General features: G+C 40.8%; 1 protein-coding gene across 1 annotated transcript in view; it reads left to right on the top strand.

Annotated features, from left to right (window-relative positions):
* Window positions 1–211: 211 nt before the first annotated feature.
* DDX10 (DEAD-box helicase 10) overlaps window positions 212–23,886 on the top strand; it is a 172,387-nt gene continuing 148,712 nt past the window's right edge. The window contains exons 1-9 of the mRNA XM_048935168.1: window positions 212–451; window positions 6,629–6,689; window positions 6,895–7,025; window positions 7,947–8,105; window positions 8,548–8,668; window positions 9,752–9,941; window positions 12,044–12,170; window positions 13,488–13,650; window positions 15,223–15,307. Coding sequence (XP_048791125.1) covers window positions 257–451; window positions 6,629–6,689; window positions 6,895–7,025; window positions 7,947–8,105; window positions 8,548–8,668; window positions 9,752–9,941; window positions 12,044–12,170; window positions 13,488–13,650; window positions 15,223–15,307 — 1,232 coding nt within the window. The 5' untranslated portion in view covers window positions 212–256. The remainder of the gene's footprint in view (window positions 452–6,628; window positions 6,690–6,894; window positions 7,026–7,946; window positions 8,106–8,547; window positions 8,669–9,751; window positions 9,942–12,043; window positions 12,171–13,487; window positions 13,651–15,222; window positions 15,308–23,886) is intronic.

Here is a 23,886-nt window from a genome sequence, read left to right as displayed (position 1 = left end):
GCGCTCTGAGACATCGGCTTTGTCATTTGGGTGGTGCCGTGTGCAGCCTGGGGCCGGAATCAGCGATCAGCTGTGCGGCGCCCGCGAGTCTCCCGCGCACGGAGCGGGAAGCCCCGGGCCGCCGCGCAGCGCCCCCAGCGGACGCGCCGAGCCGTGCCGGCCGAGCCCTCCCCCAGCGGCGCGGACGTGACGCACTACCCCGGCGACCGGCCCCGCCCCGGTGGCTGTGTGCGTCCCACGCGGAGCTGCGCGGAGCATGGGGAGGGCCGGCGGCGGCGGGGACGGCGGCGGGGAGCCGGCGGCGCTGGAGGCGGTGCGCAGCTTCGAGCGCTGGAAGAAGAAGTACAGCCGGCGCACCAGGCGGCTGCGGCTGCAGCGCAAGGAGCGGGAGCGGCCCGAATGGCAGGTGGAGCGCGACGGCATCGAGCGCCTGGTGCAGCGATACCCGCAGGTACCGGGAGCGGGGCCTGGGGTGGTAGAGAAGGAGGGAGATGCACCTCCGTCGCCAGGGAGCGGGAGCGTTCCGTGGCTGCTGGCGGTAACGGGTCGGTGTGTGGTGGCAGACCGGAGGGCTTCACCTGCGTGAGGCGGCTCTGCGCCTCCCCGCGGGCGCTACGGCGGTAGCGAGAAGGGACGGGAAAGAGCGGGCTGAGGCGGGAGGGGTGGCGGTGTCTGTGAGCCGCCTGTCCCGCTGACCTGGCGGTGGTGTCCGCGTGCTGGAGGTGGGGCACAGCTGTCCCCGTAGGTTGTGCCGCGCAGGCAAGCATCGCACGTTCTGGGAGTTACTGGAAAAGCGCCTGGAACACCGTAATGTCATTGATCACAGCCAGCGGGGGGTCACGAGGAGGAAGGCCTGTTGGATGAGCTTAATCTGCTTTTGCAATAAGAATACCCACCTGGCTGTCCGAGGGAAAGCCCGTTGATGGAATGGGTAAAGATTACAGAAAATGGAATTATATAAAGCAGGCAGTCGTTTACTAGAGGACTCCCCAGGGCCATTTCTCTTTAGCGTTTTCATCAGTGACTGGATGAAGAACTTGAAGATCTACTGAGTTTGAGGATTGTATTAAATTGGGATGAGCTGTTGACTCCTGTGAGTCCAGAATAGCTTTGTGGAGAGATCTCAGCAAACTGGAGGTCTAGGTATTCACCAGCCTCTTGGAGTTTAACCACAGCAAGTGCCTGATCCTGCGCCTGAGATGGGGGCAGCCCTGGATCTATGGGGAAAGACTGGGGGATGGGAGGCTGGGAACAGCCTTGTGAAAAGGGATTTGAAAGTCCTGGTCCATAGAAAGCAGAATGTGAATCAGCAACATGTTCAGGCAGCCTAAGGGGCCAACCATCTCTGGGAAATAGCCATCTCTTAAGCTATACCGTACAGCGAGCAGAACTGTAATTATGGATAATGACTTAGGGCAACCATGCGTGCTGAGCACATATCCTGCCAACTTTTGCTGAATTTGGTGGATAAGGAATTTGCTAGAAGGGCACAGCCTGAGGATTGTGGTCAATGGCTCTATGTTCAGATGGAGACTGGTAGTGAGTGGTGTCCCCTAGGGGTTCGTCTTGGATCTGGCACTCTTAAACATCTTTATCAATGACAGAGATGTTGGGATCAAGTGCACCTTCAGCAGGTTTGCTGATGAGACCAAGCTGAGTGCTGACGTTGATACAGCAGAAAACGCCATTCACAGGGACTTTGATAAACTTGAAAGCTGGGCTCTTGTGAACATAATGAAGTTCAACAAAGCAAAATGCAAAATCTTGCACTTGGATAGTGGTAGTCCCAGATATGTATGCAAACTGGGAAAGTAATTCCTTGAGAGTAGCCCTGCTGAGAAGGACTTAGGGGTTCTGGTGGATGAAGAACTTAGCATGAGCCAGCAGTGTGTGCTTGCAATCTCGAAGGCCAGTGGTATCCTGGGTTCCATCAGAAGAGAGGTGGCCAAGCAGGGTGAGGGAGGTGATTGCCCCCCTCTACTCTGCCCTTGTGAGGCCCCATCTGGGGTAGTGCATCCAAGTTTGGGGCCCCCAACACGGGAAAGATGTGGAGCTGTTGAAGAGGGTCCAGAAGAGGGCTACAAAGATGATCAGAGGGCTGGAGCACTTCCCCTATGAAGACAGGCTGAAGGAAATGGATTTGTTCAACCTGGAAAAGAGAAGGATGCAGGGAGTTCTTATTGCATCCTTCCAGTATTTAAAGGAATTTATAAACAGGAGGGAAATCAACTTTTTACACGGGTAGATAATGACAGAATAAGGAGGAATGTTTTTAAACTGAAGAAAGGAAAATGTAGATTAGATGTCTGGGAGAAGTTTTTTCCTTGTGGGAGTGGTGTTGGAACAGTTTGCCCAGAGAGGTTGGATCCCCATCCCTGAAGGTGTTTAAGGCCGGGCTGGATGGGACCTCAAGCAAGCTGATCTAGTACTCGATCTAGTGGCTGGCAGCCCTGCCTGTGGTGAGGGGGGTTGGAACTTGATGATCCTCAAGGTCCCTTTCAACCCAAGTCATTCTATGAATTTGCAGCCACTACTGAGGAGGATCCGTGGCCGTTGTACTTGGTTATGCAGCACTCAGCAGTGCTGATGAAGAACTGTTTTGTTGGTTATAGTTTGACTGAGTAGAAAGTAATGAGACTAGGAATGGGAGAAACATGTCAGCTACCATGAAGAGGTCATGATGGCTCCTTTGGTTAAGATTCAGCAAGGTGATAGTGTTTCACTGATCTGTAAGCTTCAAAAATGGTCAAGTTACTATTTTGAGTCAGATTATTCCTGAGGAAAAAGATGGGCTAATTGCTTCCACCCTGTGATGTTTTGGTGATAATAAGTAAAAATGATTAATGCAGTTTGAGTCTCAACTTGTTTCAGCATGACACTTTTACTCACTGTAGAGATGGAAGTCCTACTTGCTGACAGAAAGGAGTTGGTAGTGGTCAGGCATTTATCCATTGGAATGAAGACTGGGTAAATGTATGTTTGTATCAGGATTGTTCTGGGGACTCACTACCTCAGCTGATTGGGGTTTTTTGCTTTTATTTCTCCAGGAGTGACTTGTGAACATACAGATGTATGATTGCGTAGGTTTCTGTCTTCAGTTCTTGTCTCCTTTTCTTTTACCTGAAAAGGTTTTTCTCTTGGTCATCTGCATTCCTTCCTTAAGTCCCTAGATGTGGTTACAGTCAGGGTGGGGGTTTTGAGGAAGGGGCCATGTTCTGCAGGAGACGGATCCCTACTTAGGGGCAGGGGAATCAAAATGCTCTTCAAGAAGCTCCTCTTTTCACAAAGATCCTTGGCACTTCAGCTATGGCTGGGTTAGGTCTTTCACATACCTTATGGTGCCTGTAGATGCAGTGTGGAATAGGGGTAGCACTGCTGCTAGACACAATGCCACACACCTCCTTCTCTCTTGCATTGTCTACAGCTTCCAGCTTGAGAACCACTTCAATCAGTAATGCAAGACAGGATTAAACAAAACTAAACATACTAGAAACACATAACATAAACATGCATTTATTGTTGTCACTGTTGGTATGGAGAATGTCTGGCAGGGTAGCCAAAATCGTAGAAGTTTCAGTGTGCCCAAGTCTTGGGACCCTTGTTTGTGGTGTGCTTTTGGATTATCTGTTATTTGTTGAGCGGGTGAATATATTGCCTGAGTGGATAAAGCTGTTGATGGATATTGTCTTCTCTGTTCAGTTGTGCTCACAACCGAGTTAATGTGCTGGGAAATGACTGTGTGAGCTCCTTGTAGTCTGCTTTGTCAAATTAGGTTAGGTCAGACCACCATCTGAAGTGTTTGAAATGAGCAGGCTCTTCTCATCTGAAACAGATCAGAGAGCTCACATGGGCACATTTCCAGCGCGTTAAAGCAGGTAATAACTTTTGACAGGGAAACAAACTGAGAAGCAGAAATTGTTATTGTCTTCTACTGGTGCATGTAGTTATGGAAGAGATTGTCTATCAGCAGATCTGCCTCTTTAGCAGCCATCCCTCTTATTTCTGCCATTCTGATTTGATTTAATGAGGAACCCGTCTCCTTGGAATTTTAAGTAACTTCAGCAGATAGTTTTTGTGTGCCTGAAAGATAGCAGAGCCAAGAAATAAACTTGGAAGCTTTGTGATATGGCCATTCCTGTGCATGCTCTTCTAATACTTTTCTCACTCCTTCTTTCAAGTCTTTGAAAGAGCTTTAGAGGAGTTCAGTGTAGAAAAGCAAAATAATGGTTGTGTCCACTGTGATTAAGATGTCAGTTCCTTTTAACTCTAGGTGACCCAGCAATAAACTGTACACTGAAATCCTTCAAGCAGCCTCTAATTATTTAAACAGTTTTGGGCTATTAGAGTAGTCTGTTTTCTGTGTCAAAGCCTAATACATTTTAATAATGTATTCCTTTATTTGCACATAATGAATTGCTTTGATGTCAGTGAAATAGTTTTACCTCCTGTGGACGCACTGTTTTCTGACCTAGTGTCTTGACTGGAATGAAATGGAACTTCTGTGCATCAATGTGTTGTGATCCTTTAGCATACAAAGCAGTAAGACTGGGAATTGGTGCAACTTGCAGTATTGCATACAATAAAACAACTTCAAAATGGAGTTTGGGAACTATAGGTCCAAAATTACAATTTGTGAAGGTCAGACTTTCTGATAGTGATTTCATATGGGAGTTTTCCCCCCTGCCCAGAGATGTACTAGCTTAAGGTCTGTGCTCTAAGCACAAGCAGTTATTATGAAGAATAGTTTCATTTGAAAATGTGGTGAAAGTAGGATTGCTCCTCAAGGACACAGTGGAAGTTTGAAGTCAGTCTTGCAAGAGCGAAGTTCTGAAACATGTCAAAAAGGGGTTTTAGTGCAGGGGTTACTGCCTTTGATCTCAAGGCCAAGTTCATGCATTAAATTGCTTACTGTTTCTAGCAGGAATTCAGCTGAAAAGAGTAGTGTTGTGATGCTTTAAGCAGGTGTAGGTGCTCATAGGAAGTACAGTGCACAATTTTTTAATAGATAAGGCTGGCAGAGCGCTTGGTGCTTCAAGTGCATGTAAGTGTGATTTGACAGCTCAGTAACTCTTCATCTGAGGCTTTCTGTAAGAGTTGCTATCATAAGTTGTCAAAGACATCTGAGGACCATTTTGCTTGGCTCGTTTGCTGGGAGATTTCTGCTCAGCAATCCGTGAAACGATAGCCATTAGAAATGCACGAGTTGTGTAAGCACAAGGATTGATGTCTGGAAATCTCAGTTTGTGGTTGCTAGTCAGTGTGCACTCAGAGCTGTGTGATCTACCTCTCTGCTCAGGCTTTATAGCTACAGGAGTCTTTATTTATTTCTCCCTGAGTTCTCTGCTTTTTACTGTTGTTGACTGTTGTGAACTTTGCCAGGAGAAGCTGTCTGCTTCTTTTGATCGGCTGTTGACGGGAGCAGGCTGGAAAGCATTACCTTTGCCTTAAGATCTTTACTTGACTTTTCAACATCTTTATAAGTCATTCAGCCAGCTAGTGTGATCAGACATACCCTTGGGTGTTGGTGTGTGTGGAGTTAACATCTCTCAGGTGCACTCAGGTGGATGTACACAGAGAAGTAAATTAGTAGGTGTCAGGACATCAAACTACGTCCTTGTGTTCAGGTAGACAGTATCCATTGCTCTCCCCGCGTCAGCCAGGCCAATTGCTTTATGTAGAAGAGTAGCATGGTGTCTCCTTTGTGATTCCTTGCTGAGAGCACTAGATATGCAGTAGCAGCGTAGAGATGCCCATCTTAATAGCAGGGACAGTGCAACAGGACATAAGTGTTCCAGATGGCGGTAGCTTCCTTTTCTGAGTGATAGAGAAGCCAGTGAGGAGATTAGACTTCATTCTTGTCAGGGAAGGGCATCAATATACTGGAGAGCCACCAAAGTAGCAAGAGCTGGAGCACTTTCCATGTGAGGGGAGGCTGAGAGAGCTGGGCTTGTTCAGTCTGGAATGGAGATGATGTTGGGGGGACGTTATGGGGGACCCAGTGCCTGAGACATCATCAAGGAGATACTGTGTCATGTAAGGACAAGAGAAAACAGACATAGAATCACAGAGTCGTTAAGGTTGGAAAAGACCTCAGAGATCATCTTGTCCAACCATCGACCCCTCCGCACCGTGCCCACTAACCCATGTCTCTCAGTGCCACCTCTCCACGGTTCTGGAGCACATCTAGAGATGGTGACCACCACCCTGGGCAGCCTGAGCCAGCGCCTCACCACTCTGTCTGAGAAAATCAGGTGGAAGTAGAGGCCCAGCATGGGTATGAGGAGACACTTCTTACTGAAGCCCTGAGCAGTCTGCGCCAACATCAGAGCTGAACCTGCTGTGAGCAGGAGGCTGCACCGGAGACCTCAAGGCCCTTTCCAGCTTCAGTTGTTTTTGTTTTCATGATGTTATGAGCTTTAAATTGCACTGTTTGCCCATATTATTAAAGTATGTCTTATTCCTTTCTGAACAGAAGAGTAGTTTGCTGTAGGTCAAACTAGTACAGATTGTGACCAGCTATTTTGGATTAGGTCGCACTGAACTATTACATAGTTTAATAGCAACTTAAAATACTGTTTAATTTCTGTTATGATTAATTTTAGCACTGATCAAACTTATTTTGTTTCAGATAAATGCAAATGAAATACAGAGATTTTCAGATTTTCCACTGTCAAAGAAAACCCTGAAAGGTCAGTGTAAAAATTTTCTTTAGAAAGTAATTATATTAGGAATGAATTATTTCCATATGAATAAATTTTTGCCTTAAACAAACTTTTAGATGATTATTGCCATATACAGTGTTTTGTAAATGGAAAAACGTAGCTCTGGGTGAGACAAAAATGATTTTTTTTTTTCCTCTTCCCTTCCATTCCCTTTTTATTCCCCAAATACTAGGACTGCAGGAAGCTCAGTATCGCATGGTGACTGAGATACAGAGGCAAACCATAGGTTTGGCTTTACAAGGTAAAGATGTACTTGGAGCTGCCAAGACTGGATCAGGGAAAACCTTAGCTTTTATTGTACCGGTAAGTAATTGACATCATTTGCACTTAAGCCTAAGAAGTTACCTGGGGATAAGAGGATGTTAAATACTTATGGTTAGTGATCTTGTGAGAAAGGTTGTAACTCAAGTGATGTAAGCATTCTTAGTCTGCCTTGGCTTTCTAATATAAGGAAACTGCCAGAGGTTCTAGGAAAGGTATATCTTTGTCCCTAGGATGCTTAGAAATCTCATGTTGATCCTTGTGTCAGTGGGCCTTGTGTGAACTGGGACGACCTTTGTTTTTCTTTCAGCAGTATGTTTTCCTTGTGCAACTCTTGTTGTCAGATTCTTTTGAAAACTATGTGTATGGATTACAACTGTGGATAAGGCTTCTTTGGATGTTTGGTTTTCATACAATTAAAATTTCAAGATTTGGCCCTTATCTGATAAACTGAAGGACAGCAGAGACTGTAGACTTCCTATTCTTGACTGTGTTTTTGGACTCCTTGGAAATCACTTCCAGGTCCAACCAGGAAAACAATAAATCCCCCACTGGGAGTGGTGCATTTGCTCTTTTACTCAAAATGTTACAAGCTGCAAATTCCTTCAATTCCTTCAAATTGAAAATATAATTGAGAAGTTTCTGTGTTTCTTTAAAGTGCACATATAAATGCATGCAAAACCCATCATCTTGTGATTGGAGGAAGGGAAGACAAAATGTGGTTTTGATTATGGAGGTTTTTTGATTTAAACACTATTTGGCATTTTTGCAACATTAAATTGCTTTGGAGTCTGTTCTGTCACCATCAGTACCATCAGAATTCATATATAACCAAACCATGTGAAATGCACGCAGATGTTTCTTCATTATTTACATTAGGAATGCTTTATCTTTTTCTATGACTCTTCTTGTTACATATTTTTCTTCTGAGTTTTTTCTAATGAGAAAGATATTTCTGTTCAGGCTTTGGAACTCCTCTACCGCCTTCAGTGGACTTCAGCAGATGGACTGGGAGTTCTGATCATATCGCCCACCCGGGAGCTGGCCTTTCAGACTTTTAAGGTGCTGCGTAAAGTGGGGAAGAATCACGACTTCTCAGCTGGCCTTATCATTGGAGGAAAGGTGTGTTCTCTGTTGGAGCCTGCTGTGAGGGAGCATAGATAAGTGCTGTAATAAGGGCTAGTTTAGGAAGGAAACTCTGCAAAACAGAAGAAAGTAGAAGGAAGAAAGTAGTTAATTGGAAGCAATTAGAGAGACACTAATTTTCCTGTCTAATTTTCCTCCACTATGTCTTTTAAAGCTCTTGTATATTTACCATCTTTACAGGTTATGTGACGGGTCAAACTTTCTCCCAGCCCTTCCTGTCCTATTAAATCAGATTGCTCTGAAGAACATTTGCACAAGCCTCTAGTGTGCGTGCGCTGATAAACTGGTGTGTGTATAAAAAAAGGGAAATCTTGATTCTTTCTGTAAACTGTCAGTAGGTTGAGCTGGGCTGAGATCTCTGCTACTGGGCTTCTAGTATGAAAACAACCAGAGCTCAGCTGGTTTAACATATTTTCAGGATCTGAAAGAAGAGTCTGAGAGAATCCACCACATAAATATGCTCATTTGCACTCCGGGGCGGCTTCTACAGCACATGGATGAGACCTCGTATTTCTATGCATCTGATCTGCAAATGCTGAGTAAGTTGTTGAGTGTGTCACAAAACATAGAAATATTGTGTAGTAGTACATAATTAAGAGGGGCACTCTCTTGGTTATAAACTTTATTCTGCTTTCTGTATGTAGATAAAAGAACATTTAAGTTTGCACATGCACAAATTTAAGTGGGAAACAGCACAATTCCTTTCTTTTATGTACTTGCTCTCAAAGCAGTAGCTAAGAGTTGTGTTCCTTAGGATGATAATAACAAGTAGGTGAGTTAAGTAATGAACCAAAACCACGTGCAATATCCCATATTACCCTTCTGGTATGTTTTAGCTACAAGATGGCCTTTGCTTCCTGCCCCTGGCTCTCGTTTTTCATGATATGATAATGAATATTTCTTATAGTTTATTACGGCTTATGTATTTTGGGCTGATTCTAGAAAACATACTTCTTTTTGAATTTTAAGCCAGATTAATGCTTCTTCCAACCTGAATACAAATTTCAGCTTAATGGGAGGGTTTGCTTGCCTCTAAGAACTGTGTATAATCTTTAGCATAGCTGAGGAACTTAGAAGCAATTAACAAGCTAGTGAAGCTGATAAATTGCAAAACCAGGCTTGTTATACTCAGTGCTGTTCATGGCAGTTAGATTAGATTTGCATTAAATGTAGACTCTTCTTCAAGTTTTGTTTCTGTTTCATCCCTATGATGCAATGGCTAATTGAGCTTAGGCACAGAAGAGCCTGTTTTTCTCTGTCTTTTATGGTACAGCACTGTTTTATATTGCATGCTTTTGTTTTAGTAGTAGGGTGGGGAGTTGGTAATTTACAGGCTGTCTGCACATTACTGAACTTTTTATTTGGAATACTTAGCTTCCTATGCTTCAGCATGCGAATGGAGGGCTGTAGTGCACAGGTTACGGAAAATGCTATGACTTACACTGCAGCTTTTTAAACCTATTTTATGGAGTATGTGAATATCCGTAGCAAATCCCCTCATATATGGTAACTGATCTCTGCAGTTTAAGTAGGCATGGATTTTTGTGCTTTACGGATTTGAAGTCTTTAATAACAAAAGGAAAGCTAAAAACAGGTTTTCTCAAATCTGTTTCTCAATTCAGTTCTTGATGAAGCTGATAGAATTCTCGACATGGGTTTTGCTGATACAATGAATGCAATCATAGAAAATTTGCCTAAGAAACGCCAGACTTTGCTTTTTTCTGCAACGCAAACAAAATCAGTGAAGGATCTCGCACGGTTGAGTTTAAAAGATCCGGAGTATGTTTGGGTTCATGAGAAAGCCAAATTCAGGTATGTTGATGATTTATTTTTTGTGGGAAGGTTAAACAGATTGAGATCCTAGTTCACTTGCTTCTCTGAGTGTTGTTTTCCTGAATCTGAAGTCATGCTTCCTTCTCCTTCCATCACTGTCAGACCTTGCTGCATGCCATCCTGAAAGCAGGCTGCTGCAGAAGAGAAGTTACTAGTTCTGGCTGGTGTGCTATGGGGGCATTGAGCCTGCACTTTGTTTGTGGTTCTTCAGGCTCCTCTTCTGGCTGCAAGTTTATTTTCCTTGGCAATAAGCTGCAGACTGGACTACGTCCTGGATGAAGTGGTGTCCTGGCGGTGGCATGTGTCACTTCTGAATTGCTACTTGTTGTCTTCTTTGTCTTCCTTCACGTATGTGTGTGTGTACTAACTGTGTGGGGGCAGCAGATTTGTTGAATGAACGTGGTTCTTCAGTATGTAGTTAATGAATCTGACCTTGCAAGAAAATGCTACTCTATTGGGGCCATGCAGAATGACAGTCTTGTTTGCATATTGGTGCCCAGCAGGAAGCATCTGGCATATGTCTGTGTGCATCAAGACCTGTTGCTGCCAGAAGAACTGAGTTTACTGTGCACGATCAGGACTGCAGCCCTGTGCACACCCAAAATAAAATTGGCATGCTGTGCAATTTGGCTCTAACTGAAAAAAAGTGCATGTTCTTTTTTTATGGCAGATAGATTTTGAAAAGGGGAAAAAAGTGAAGAATTCTGCTTAAAGCCCACAGAAAAGCAGAATCTTATTCTCTTGGTGCCAAAAGGCTTATGAACATGTATGACTTTTTTACACCTGTCCTAAGGAATGTGTAAATGTTTCTGTACATAAAATGAAGGTGGAGAAAGGTGGAGCACACTGATAAAAATGGCTTACCTCAGAGCAAATGAGAAATCGTTGCCAAAATGAACAGTAGAAAGAGGTTGAATCCTGAGGCAGTGTTTTAATGAACTGCTTGTCTGGATTCTCTTTATTGCTTTGCTGATGCCTTCGATAGTATTTTCTTTTCCTTCCAGTCAGTATATTAAATAAACATGATTGCTGGAAAAAAAATGTAGTTACTCTCCTTGTGTCAGAAGAGGTTGTAGGCTTAGCATGGAGTCTTCAGTTTGCAGACTGTCTATTTCACAAATGGTGTTTTTTGAGAAGTCTACTTAAAGTACACTTGAGGTTTTTAAAATATTGGGGAAATACAGTTAGATAATGAACTGAATCAAGAAAAGGAAACTTCCATTTGTTTTAGAGTTTATGACTTTAATACATAGTACATTGTTGTGTTATAGGGACGGTTTCCTCTGAAAGATCTACAGGGCAAAAATAATAAAATAATACTGCGATGTAATTCAAATTGAGTAGTGAATAAAAACTGGAGCAGCATCTTGTCATTTTGTTCTTCTAAGTGGCACCTTCAATACAATAAAGTAAATTTAAATACCCTTGGTCTGTCCAGGGAGAAGCAGAGGGACTGAGATGAGCATTTAGATGTATTTCCAGGGCAAAGATGCCTTTTTTAAAAGAAGTTATTTTGCAAGTAACTGCAAGGTGACTTAAGATCATAGTTCGGTGCTTTACAAAGTGACTTCACATGTCAGGATGTAATCAGTAATACGTCAATGCTTTTTTTTGTCTGCAAGTTTAGACTGTGCTTTGACATTGCCTGGAACACAAATGGAGCTTTAATAGCACTAATAGGCAAAATTACATTTTAAGTCAAAGCAATTTGAATGTCGCTGCTTTGAGATGGAAAGAGTTGGTTGTGCTGCTAATGGATGAATTGAGAAGTAATGCCAGAAGTTGCCTCCTGCCCTTCTTCTCTCCCCTGACATTTTCTCAGGAGTTTGATTCTCCTGATAATAGCTTTCTATTGGTCTGCCAAAGACTTGTTTCTCAAAGCAGGACGACTTTCCAGCCTGACTTTTTTTTTTTTCCATTTTGTGGGTGCTTGTCAGGCACTTGATTTAAAAGTAAAGAAAAGGCAGGCAGCTCTGTAGATTATAAATACCTGTATTTTCCTCTCTTTTATTTCTTTGCTTTAATGTTACGATTACTGTGGTACCTGATTTTTTTTTTTCTTCTAATATATTTTTTTTAAGTACCCCAGCAACTTTGGATCAGAACTACATTGTTTGTGAGCTTCAACACAAAATAAATGTGTTGTACTCTTTCCTGAGAAGTCACTTGAAAAAGAAGAGCATTGTGTTTTTTGCAAGCTGTAAAGAGGTATGACTATTTTATTTCACTGTATTTTCATTTTCTCTGTAGCGTTCCAGGTTACAGAGTTGAATATTTTGCAGCTGCTTTCTTTCAAAGATTTTAAAGGTGGTTACATAAGAAAGTTTAATTGTGAGATAGTATGGGAAAGAATTGTAGAATCATCAAGGTTGGAAAAGACCTTTGGGATCATCTGGTCCAGCCAACCACCCACCATCTCCATTTCTCCATGAACCTGTCCCTCAGCACAACACCTAGTTTTTTCTCTTGAATGTCTCCAGGGATGGTGACTCCTCCACTTCTATGGGCAGCCCATTCCAGTACTTGACCACTCTTTCACAGAAGAAATTCTTCCTAACATCCAACCTGAACCTTCCCTGGTGCCATTCTCTCTCATCCTGTTGCTAGTTATGCTGGAGAAGAGATTGACACCTCCTCAGCACAGCCTCCTTTCAGGCACTTGTAGAGAGTGACAAGGTTTCCTCTGAGCCTCTTCTCCAGGCTGAACAATCCCAGTTCTCTGAGCTACTCTTTGTTAGACTTGGGCTCAGTGTTTTCATTCTGGTTTTCTAGGAAATAATCCTTGAGATGTCTGCTTATAGTGCTGTCTTGGGATCATTCTGTTGAAGTTATTAGTATGTGGTTATATGGCACAGGTTTTCATATAACTTCTGTATTTATCTAATATTTTACTGTGTATTTTCCAAATACAGTTGTGAAGTAAATATTCACTGTTCATCCAGTGCGAGAGGTTACAGTATTTTTTGTACTGTGGTTGGCTACTGAGCACAGTGAAGTTGCAGGCTTACTTGTACAGAAGTTCTCTGTGTTGCAGTTGGTATTGAACAGTTTCTGTAACTATCTTTAAAATTATTAGGTATGTCTACTATAAAGTAATGCTGTATGTAACAGTAAACACTGTCTAGGAGAAGCTGTTGAAGCTGTGTTAAGTGCAAGCAGAAGATACTTTATTCCTCCAGCAGTGTCTAAAAGCAGCTCTTCAGATGGATTTCTGATATTTTGGTCCCTTGCCTATGACATCACTATTTGTGTACAACCTCATTCTGGCTGCTACAGGTTTCCATTTCTGTTAGGAAATTCCATCAGTAGGAATACCAGAGCTTTACCACAGTTTGTTTCCTATTATTGTACCTGAGTGCATGACAGCATTTCTTATTGTGTGTCTTATCTCTGATGTGGAGGAAAGTGTTTTTTACTCGGAGTGCTAAGTCTATTGTGATGTACTGCATGTTGTTTTTATTGTGTGATGTTAAATCTGTTTGCTGGTTTTCCCCCCCACTCCTTCCCCCCCAATTTGTTGGATAGGTCCAGTATCTATTCAGAGTGTTTTGTAAGCTCCAACCTGGTCTTCCTGTACTGGCACTGCATGGCAAGCAGCAACAGATGAAGAGGATGGAAGTCTACACATGTTTTGTTCGGAAGAAGGCGGCAGTACTTTTTGCTACAGATATTGCAGCACGTGGCCTGGGTATGTACCCACAGAAGTAGTCATTATTCACAAAGTTAAGATTTTATGCCATTAAAACTCTGTCAGTGACAGTATGCTTTGATCACCTGATTTGTAAGAAATGAACCTGCAGTTTGCTTGGGAGCCAAAACATATGCTTCTTAAAGAGTTCTGCTGTTTGTTTGCTGGAGTTGCCGGCTTTGTTTGCTCTTAGTTTTTGTCCCAGGAAGACCTAAACTGTCACTAGTCTTATTATGATGTTTATTAATAAAATAGTCAGTGGAAGCTATTTTTTTTCCCCCTCCAGTCTGTGGACAGTTTAGTTTTCCTAGCTGGAAGGCAGTCTGGTCTTTCCAGCCATGTTGTGTGATGAATATCCAGAATGAGAGAAGATGGAAGTAGTGATGTATTGGCTTACTGCATGCCGTAAGGAAGATTTCAGCAGCTTTAAATATTTCTGATATGCCTGCATCCTGTGGGTTATTCCATAGCATGTGTTCAAGAGGTGTCTGGATGAGGAGCTACAAGGTAGCAATGGTAGTGGGAGGATGGTTGGACTAGATGATCTTTGTAGTCCTTTCCAACCTTGTGATTCTATGAGTAGCACTATAATGCTGTATTCTTAAAGAGGCAGAATAATAGATGATGGGCAGGAATATTTTATAGGCCTGTTTTAGTTTGAGTTTCTTTTCTTCCATCATTACTTGCTTAATTATGATTTCTTTCTTCATATATTTTATAGATACTTGGACTTTACTTTTTCGTACTTGGCTGATTTTATGTATGACATGAGAACCTTTTTAGGAGTTTACTATTTCTTCTTTCAAATAGGAAGCTCATTGTCCAAAATCCAAGATTTTGTCAGTAATTTGCAAGAGGAAGGTACTCAGAAAATAGAAAACAGAAGTGCAGATGGCTTATCATGCCTTCTGCTCTGCTGACATCTCACTAGTGAGGAGCTAATGTGGGTATTGGTTAGGTTTCGAGAGTATGTATAACTGTCCTATGGCATATGCAGACTTGGTCAGGGAGTAATACTAATTATTTACGGCAGTGCAAAGCATGCTGCTTCTGCATGAAGTACAGCAGTTGGAAGGGTCTCGTAAATGCTATAATTCACATAGGGAGGTGACTCCTTTGGCAGGGTTGGTCACCCCCTCAATTTTGCTGAGTGTGTGTGATATTTCTGTACTTGGATGGCTGAAGTAGTGCTGTGTCACCATAGCTAACTTCAACCCCAAAGAGCCTGTTGGATCTTGTTATTTATTAATGTAGTGTTTTATCATCTATGTGACACAAAGCTTGTCTGCTCTTGTCAAGTGTGAAATTATGTTCCATTCAGTGCACTGTCATAATTTGGAAAATGAAGACACCATTAATTTTAGCTTTCTTTGATGAAGAGGATGACTGTTTATGATATGCTAATACATGCAATTAATTTTATTTTTATTTCAGAGGTTGCACTTAGTGTCTATAAATTGGTTTAAATGATGGTTCCTACAGAAATTAATGCTCCAAAATATTATGTTGCCCTTGATTAGGAGGGTTTTGAGTCAAGTGAGCTTAAATTTTGGCATCTTTTTGTCTTTGCAGATTTTCCAGCAGTGAACTGGGTCATTCAGTTTGATTGTCCAGAAGATGCAAACACATACATCCATCGAGTGGGAAGAACAGCCAGGTTCATATTCACTTCTCATTAATATTTAAATGTTTAAAATTAGATAGCTATCAGGACAGATAAGTGGCTGGCTGCATGCTTGCTTGAAAAAAATCAGGACAAAAATTGGAAGGAAGAGAAGGGCTGCTGTCACCAAAAGATGCTTTTGATTATCTAGAAATAATGGTCTAACTTAATGTTTCATTAGTGAGAGACTCCTTACAGCAGAAAGAAAGACCATGTCTAGTTGTTTATTCTGATCAGGGAAGATTAAGAGTGAGGAAGGAAAAGTCCTCTTTTGTACTTGGCAGGATTACCTCACTAGCTGAGCTGAGCAAATTTGTGAGTGGAAATGTTTTGCCAATGCAGCGTATGGATAAATACAACTTAAAAGTGCGTGTGCTTTTTCTTTTTGTCATTGCAGACTCTTCAAAAGAATGGAGGGTTTTTTTTTTTCTTATTTTGATTTGAGGAGGAAGGAATTGAACAATGTTATCTACGGGTTAAATTTTCAATTTTCTAAGTCACTGGTAGAATTCTATTCACAGGGCTAGCCTTAGTTAAAATATTTGTGGTTGAGTCCTTCTGAAGGAAAGGAGTTACCTAAAAATGCCTATGAGAACCTCATCCTCGGTTTCTGAAATGGGTTTTTAAAAGAAAGTGAAGTTACTACTGCATAATTTGGTAGATGAAAAGCTTTACTCAGTTATCTGAAGGATGACATGCAAGACCTGGCGTTATGTCTTGTACATCACTGAACTTGTTTGTAGTAGGCTTTTATCATTGTGTTGCAGTGGAAGTGGAAGTCAAGCATAGTGACAGAACTGTTTCCTGGAGTAGGATTTAGTAGTCAGCACTACCAAATCTGTGTTTCTGGATCGGATTGCATCAAATTTTGTACTTCCAGAAAATTCCAGAATCTGGAATTTTAGCCAATACTTTTAAATCTGCTTGGTATCTTTTCTGCCCTACTCTTTCCTGTGTACTGTATTTTCCTATCTACTTTTTGTTGTAGAAGGGACCATTGAATTTTTAAATGCTCTTGGAAACATCTACGAGCAGAATCAGTGACTGTTAGATGTAATTAGATGATATATATAGCTAATTCCATGGGTCCCAACTTAGGGAAAAAAGCCATAGACGTAGAGGTCTGTGAAGTGGTATTTTGTGTTTGTTTTGTTTATATTCTATGTGTCTTCCTATGAAAGCTTGTAATTCTGTCTATGGTATAATGTCAGAGTGGAAAGGAAAGCAATGCGTTTAGTGCTGTTTAATTGGAAGATTATAAAAGGCATGTTGAGACGTTTTTGAGCTACATCTGTGCTTTAACACAACTCCAAAGTGTAGCACAGCCCTTACACCTTTTCCCATTCTTTTTAAGTGCCAAGAATCATTATTAGTAGTTCTAAAAGGCAGGAACTACTAAGTAAAGATAAGGACCACCCATTTCTCTCAAAGCTTTCAGTGAAGTACCACTGACTGGGTCCTTATTCTTGCAGCTCTAAGGGTAGCCAGACCTTACCTAAACTGTGTGTACATCTGGGCAAATTATTTGGCTCTGGGCAGCCTGGTCTAGTGCTTAGTGACCCTGCCTGTGGCAAGGGGGTGGAAGCTAGATGGTCGTTGTGGTACTTTTCAACCCCGGCCATTCTATGATTCTATGATTTGAGCTGGCGGAATTGAGTCTAATACTGAAAGCAAATTCCTTCTGTAGGGAAAGTTTTACAGGTATTTTCTGTCTTATAATCTTGTGCAAAGATCAGAGAAGGTCCTGCCCTACGCTGGGCTTTCATTTTGGACAAACGTTAGGCTCTCTTTCCTTGAATTAAAGCATTTCTGGAAATATGATGTAAAGATCACTGGATGAATCTCAAACTCTAGAGGATGGAAGATGTCTACTAGCTTTAGGTACATACTGTGTACTAAGTAAATAGTGCAGTTTTGGACATGGGTAGTTGAGAACATGTTTCTTTGTAAACTCTGAATACTGAGTAGGAAACTTCACTTGTTTGCAGTAGCTGCAGTTAGGATGAGAGAAGCTTGGTTTTTTTTTTTCTTCTAGAAATGTGATAAAAGTGAACTGTAGTTTAGTTGTCCTCATTAATGAAGTTAGATTTAATTACAAATTTTCATGGGTTACAAGAGTGTATAATTGCATGGAATGAAAGCTTAATTAAATATCTCAGCTAATTAGGAGAGTGTGTGAAGCTGTAATTAAAATTGGGGTGCCAAATACTGTTTACTTCTGAAATCAAATTATTTTATGATATGAAAGTAAATATGAAAGTCAAGAAAGAAATTACTTTCGGAAGGGGGTTGAAAAATGTTTGACTAACTGAACACTTGTGGATGTGTTCCCACATCTGTTTTCTACTGAATCTGCATCTGCATTCTACTGAAGCATAAATTGTGGTTTTAGTTTTTTTGATTTATGGGACAGTAAGATCAAGAACTTCTGAATGTTGGCCAGTAATGCTTTTACTTCATAGTAGAATTGGCATATCTAGATTTTGATTTAACTTGAAAAGTATGCTGCTGTTGGAATAATTGAAGCTATTTCTTCCAGCTGCATCTTAAAGTATTTTTGTAAAGTCTTAACTAGTTCAGTTATAAAGTTTCTGAATGGCTGACAATCTTGCAGCCATGCCCAAAAATATTTTCTGGCTTGATTTTTGTCATACGGTCTCTTAGTGAAGTCTATTATTTAAAATATCACATCAGAGTATTTTTCTGTGGGTTTTAGTTTCAAAAATTCTTAATAAATAAGAGATTTGTAGCAATTATCTGCAAAACTCTGTTCTGATTCTTAATTGCACTTTATGGCTGCCTTTCCTGTAGTCTGTGAAGCCAGAATTGAAAATATTCTTTGATCACTTTTGTGAAACAAGTTGCAGTGCCACTAGGGGACAGCAGAAGATAATTCTATATGAAGCACACTGATAACCATTTTTTTTCCCCCCAAATTGTTTTTCTAAATATAACTGTATATAAGTCGTATAGCATGAAAGTAGCACATACAGGGAAGTTTTTCTTTCAGTCATGATTACACTGATTAGTTGAAAAGATGTTGAAATGTCTATTCTATCCTTCCATTCATGCGTAAATATCTTGTATTTTGGCTGTACTCATCCTGGGGTGCCTCAATAATTAATTACCTTCTTTCCTAGTATTGCATTCTCCCCTCTATTAATTTCCTTCAGAGTTGACTATAGAATCTGTTTCTTGAGTTTAATGATTCCATCTGTCGCGAGTGTTTTTTATAATGACATGAAAGCTGAAATTTAAAACAGAATAAATCTTTGCTCTACATTTTTTCTCTCTGCTATATCCAGAGCTTTATATGAGTCTGACCCAGGCTCTGATTTCTCATAGTTGTGATATTTAATTCTGGTAAGGGGGTAGGTTTGTTAGGTGCTTTAATTGATTTAGGAAAGTCACTGTGGGTTGTTACTGTTTTTTGTTCTTGTTAAGTGTAGTATGTGGCTGCAAATGGGCAAATATATTTTGTCTAGCCATATATGTGCTGTTTGCCATATTTTGAAAATTGGAAAGTAGAAAGTCTCACTTTCCGAAGTGAGATACTCTATTACCTACTGCTGTGTGCTAGCTGGTATTATGATCAAAGCCAAGAAGTACGAGTGATGACTTAGAGCAGTAGCCTCTCTCATGCTCTGTGTATACTCAAGAATGCATGCCAGCTTCATGTTCGACAAGGCCAAGGGCAAAGTCCTGCCCCTGAGTTGAGACAATCCCAAGCACAGATACAGGCTGGGTGGAGAACGGCTTGAGAGCAGCCCTGAGGAGAAGAGTTTGGGGATGTCGGTTAATGAAATACTCAGTGTGAGCTGTCAGTGTGAGCTTGCAGCCCTAAAGGCCAACTGTGTCTGTTGTAGGCGACTGTGAGACCCCCCCCCCCCCCCCCGCCACGGTGTCCTGGGTTGCATCAAGAGAAGTGTGACCGGCAGATTGAGGGAGGTGATTCTGCCCCTCTGCTCTGCTCTTGTGAGATCCCATCTGGAGTATTGTGTCCAGTTCTGGAGCCCCCAGCACAAGTAGGACATGGAGCTGCTGGGTCCAGAAGAGGACCATGAGGATGATCAGAAGGCTGGAGTACCTCCCTTATGGGGACAGGCTGAGAGAGCTGGGGGTCTTCAGCCTGGAGAAGAGAAGGATCTGAGGACACCTTGTGGTGGCCTTCCAGTACCTGAAGGGGCCTACAGAAAAGCTAGGGAGGGCCTTATTTTAAGGGTGGGTAGTGATAGGACAAGGGGAAATGGCTTTAAACTGGTAGAGGGTAGATTTAGACTAGATAATAGGATGAGATGCTTTACTGTGAGGATGGTGAGACACTGGAATGAGTTGTCCAGTGAGGTTGTGGATGCCCCCTTCCTTGGAACCATTCAAGGCTGGGCTGGATGGGGCTGTGAGCAAGCTGGTCTACAGGGAGGTGTACCTGTATGTAGTAGGAGGGATTTTGAAGCTAGATGATCTTAAAGGTCCCTTCCAACCCAAACTCTGCTATGAATTCAATTTATGATAACACCAGCAGAGTACAGCTGGTGAGCTGCTGCCTTTTCTTGTCTATTGTTTTTTCCTGACTGGCTTGAAAAGAGTGACAACTAGCCAGTATGGCTAAATGAAGGGGAGTATGGCTCTGTGACACAAACAAAACCTAGCTGCGTGGTTCTCAGAACTTGTTACTGGATACAAGCGCTGCTCTGAAAGTGGTGCCTCCAACTTTACTGTATTGGCTAATGACAACTGAAGTGGATGCTGGTGGTATGGCAGTAGAGGTTGAACCTTCCCAACAACATTCCATTGCGTTTTGTTGCTGTGGCAGAGGGACAGGCTGACAAATGTTGTCTGACATGAAAGTGCTTATGAAGCAAAGGCGTGGAATTGAATTACTCTGTATGTTAAAAAATGGTACCCATTGACATTCATCAATGCTTGCTTAGTGTTCGTGGAGACTGAACAAAGGCTGTGAGCGCAGTGTGGCAGTAGGTAGTGTATTTCAGCAGTGGTGGCAGTGGCAGTGTGGTCACCTCTGCTGGTGCAGATTTTGATGAGTGCAGCATGCAGGCTCTTATTTATCACTGGTGAAAATGCACAGCTGATGATGGTGATTGTTGAAAAACAGTGTTTTGTAGCTGAGGATTGGCTCTCTCAAATAGTATTGTTGTTCTCTTTGTACCTGTTGTAGTGATAATAGGAGGCATATCTTTCAGAGTGACCTACCTATAAATAGGTTACTGTCCAAACGAGAAGGAAAAGGATATGAAATGATCAGGGGAAAAAAAAACAACAAAACAAACAACAGATGAACAAATCCCTAGGCAATCTCGAACTTCAGAGCTGTATTTACCAGCATTTTTTTGTAGGATGCTGGGCTCAAGCCTATGCAACAGAGAAAAAGGAGTGACCAAGGCATTAGAAGAGAGCTAAAGCAAGGAAAAAGAGTGAAACTGGTTCACTTCTTGTTGTTGTGTGTTGATTTTTTTTTTTTGCAGCCCACGGAAAAGAGCTCTTCTCTCTGAAGCCAGAAACCATTGGGGGATGCAGTCTAATTTACTGTTTACTCAGAAAACAGTCCTACACTACTGTGTTTACTCAGCTGTATAAAGCAGGCAGACTTCCTGGTCAGTTGTGATTTTTCTTGTTGGGCTGTGTTGGTAAGACCCTCTAGGTGGCAGAGCCCAGTTTTAGAAGTACTCATTAATGCTATTTTTAAAGAAAAATACCTATTCTGAAAAGAGACTCTTGATCATGTAGAAAGGACAGAAATTCTGATATTAGTGTATTTGTTTACAGTGCTCTTTTCTCTCTTGAAAAAAATTCAATGACATTGCCACAGTAGGGAAGAAACTCATTGTATAGAAGATGTGATGAACAATAGATAAAACTCTTCTTGCTCTTGGGCTTGGAGAATAAAGTTTTTTTTTTTTTGTTGTTGTTCTGAAGCTTAAAGATTTCACCAATCCTCTTTGTGTGAGAAGGCCTGAAGGTAGCATAAAAAGTTTTACCTGAATTGAGCCCAATATGAGAGACCTAAAGCTGTAATTTTGTTTAAGAAATGTTTTAAAATGGCAGCTTGTATAATCAGATTTAATAGTTGAATTTTAAAACAAAACTGTGAATTATTGTGTTTCTGTGGAAGGCCTTAGGGGATAAGTATGGATATGAGTTCCTCTTTGTTGAAGAGCATGTGGGTTAGCAATTTTATTCATATGAATATCAGGTTGAAATGGGCCTTCCCAGAATAAAACTCTGTTTTGACATTTTTTGTGGTTTTTTTTGGTAGATGTCTTATATTGTCGCTTTACATAAAAAGAGTGCAATGCAGGTGAACATGTATGTTAGTGAAATGCTTTTCCCTTCACTGCTGCAGCTATTTTATCAAGGAACTCGGAACAATTTAGGAACAAATTATGTGTTAGAAACAGTAAAACTTGACTCATTTCACTTTTATTGTAGTCCTTATTATGTGAAATATGATTGTTGTGTTTTTGGCTAATCTACTGAAAATGCAGATCAGGAGTAGGCCTGGTGATTTTCTCCAGATCAGTGAGGGTGCATCTCTTGCTGCCATGAATTTTACTGTTACTGTTCTTGGGTTTTGTTTGAGTTTGAAAAAAAAAAACCAAAAAAAACCTCAGAGCTAAATTATTAAATAAGTAAGATTAAACTCATAAATTTACTTAATGTCTTTGCAGATTTAGATTTCAATCGTCAAATGAATACCAGGCAGTGACGTTCTGTATAAATACTAATAAGATGCTGCCTGGTTGTAAAGCCCAGCTAGAGAATCTTTCTGAAATCAGTCAAATTTAGAACTGCAGTCTGTTAATTTGATTCAAACGTTCAGCTTTTTTCTGAGGAGCTAACCACGAGCTCAGAACCTATTTACCAACTTCTTTGGATTTCAAACCAAAACTTTTCTCATTACTTTTCTCCCCGAGATGCAAGGTGGTACAACAGGAATGTTACTGAAAACCACTTTGTATGCAGTAATTTAGTTTATTGCAGTATTTATGAATCATATACTGTTACTGTAAAACTGTAGTTGTGCTTCACTTGGGTCCTTATGAGATAATATGCAGCAAAGTTTTGATTTTTAAACTTGTTCTTCTGGTTTTCTTTCTCTTCAAAAATTTTATGAGAATTTACCTCCTTGCAGGCATGTAGTTGTGCCTTCATCTGAAAGTTTGTTGAGCAAGAAATAAGATCCATTATTTGGGACTATGCAATACTGGCTAACTGTTAGTAGGGAGAAATAGTTAAAAATTACCAAGAGCACCATTTCCCTAGCAAAGAAACAGAAAGAATTGTGGAAGAAATATAGTTTCATACCATAAGTAAATAAAATCAAAAGGAAAGATTGTGTCATGATGGATGAACTACCTTAAACTTTCGCTAAAGATCATTTTGAGCTATCAGTTAGCATTAACTATGAAGGAAGCAATAGCATGGCAACCACTCATTGACAAGAGAATGAGGAAAAACACTTTTTGTGGAGGGCAAATTGGCCATCAGTTGTTGCTAGTCTTAAACTGTCTTCTAACCCGCGTTCAGTATAAATACATCACTCCTACCCTTTGCTTTATAGTGCTAGTGATGATTTCTCTCTGCTTCCATGCTTTTAAGTCAGGATAGAGTTGCAAAGAAGTTACCTGTCTTTTTAAAAGTATTCACAGTCAGCAGGCTCTAATGAATAAATAGATGAACTAGTAGTACGTGAATATTATTTTCAAAGATTTTTTGCAAGTGAGATGCAATTTTCTATAGAACTTGAATGAATAGTGTGTGGTATACTAAGGGACCGTTAAAATCACAAGGCAAAGATTAATCCCCGAATTGTTTGGTTGATCACTTGAAAGTATGATGACTAATATTGTCAATTAGTAAACAGCTGGGAAAATTGGTTTACTTCGGGGTAAACTTATTTTTTCCAGTACAGTTTAGGGACGTACTTAGCAAATAATAAATCATCAAATGAATTCATCTTTTAAGACAGTTGTTTGGTTTTGGTGATAGCGTGAAGACTGCAGTCAGCAGGATGGGGATAAATTCTAGTTATGTTCTACTCTGTAGAAGTAATGCTTGTGCTGAAGAGTTGCTGTAGCTGAGGCCAGCTCTTGGCTGCTTTGTCAGCTGTATCTCAAAGATAGCTTTTCTTGGTGATTATCTTTAGGATCATAATTTTCTCATTAGTACATTAAGAAGTTGTTCTTTTCCAGGAACAAGATAAAACTCTGCCCAAGGAAGACGTCTTTTGATAGGCCTGCGTTTTTTTTGGTAACTCAACACCTGTGTGAGATAAAACTGATAGAAACCTTTCTAGTTTGTACTTAAGATCATTTGTTTTTCAGCCTACTCAGTACTGTGATTATTCCATTTTCATGCTTGAGTCTAAAGATCAGCATTAATATTAGACCCATCTGTTTTAATTTATTAAATTGCATTCCCAATATAAATGGGCAAAGACTGTTCCTTAAGTATATTTGTAAATATTTAAATGATATTTATATTTATTATTTATATTTAATATTTTATATATATATATATATATATATATATATATATAAAAACATATGTATTTA

The sequence above is a fragment of the Lagopus muta genome, chromosome 1 (genome assembly GCF_023343835.1).
Source record: "Lagopus muta isolate bLagMut1 chromosome 1, bLagMut1 primary, whole genome shotgun sequence".
In the NCBI taxonomy this organism is placed as follows: Eukaryota; Metazoa; Chordata; class Aves; order Galliformes; family Phasianidae; genus Lagopus; species Lagopus muta.
This window is presented reverse-complemented; position numbering and strand designations above follow the sequence as displayed.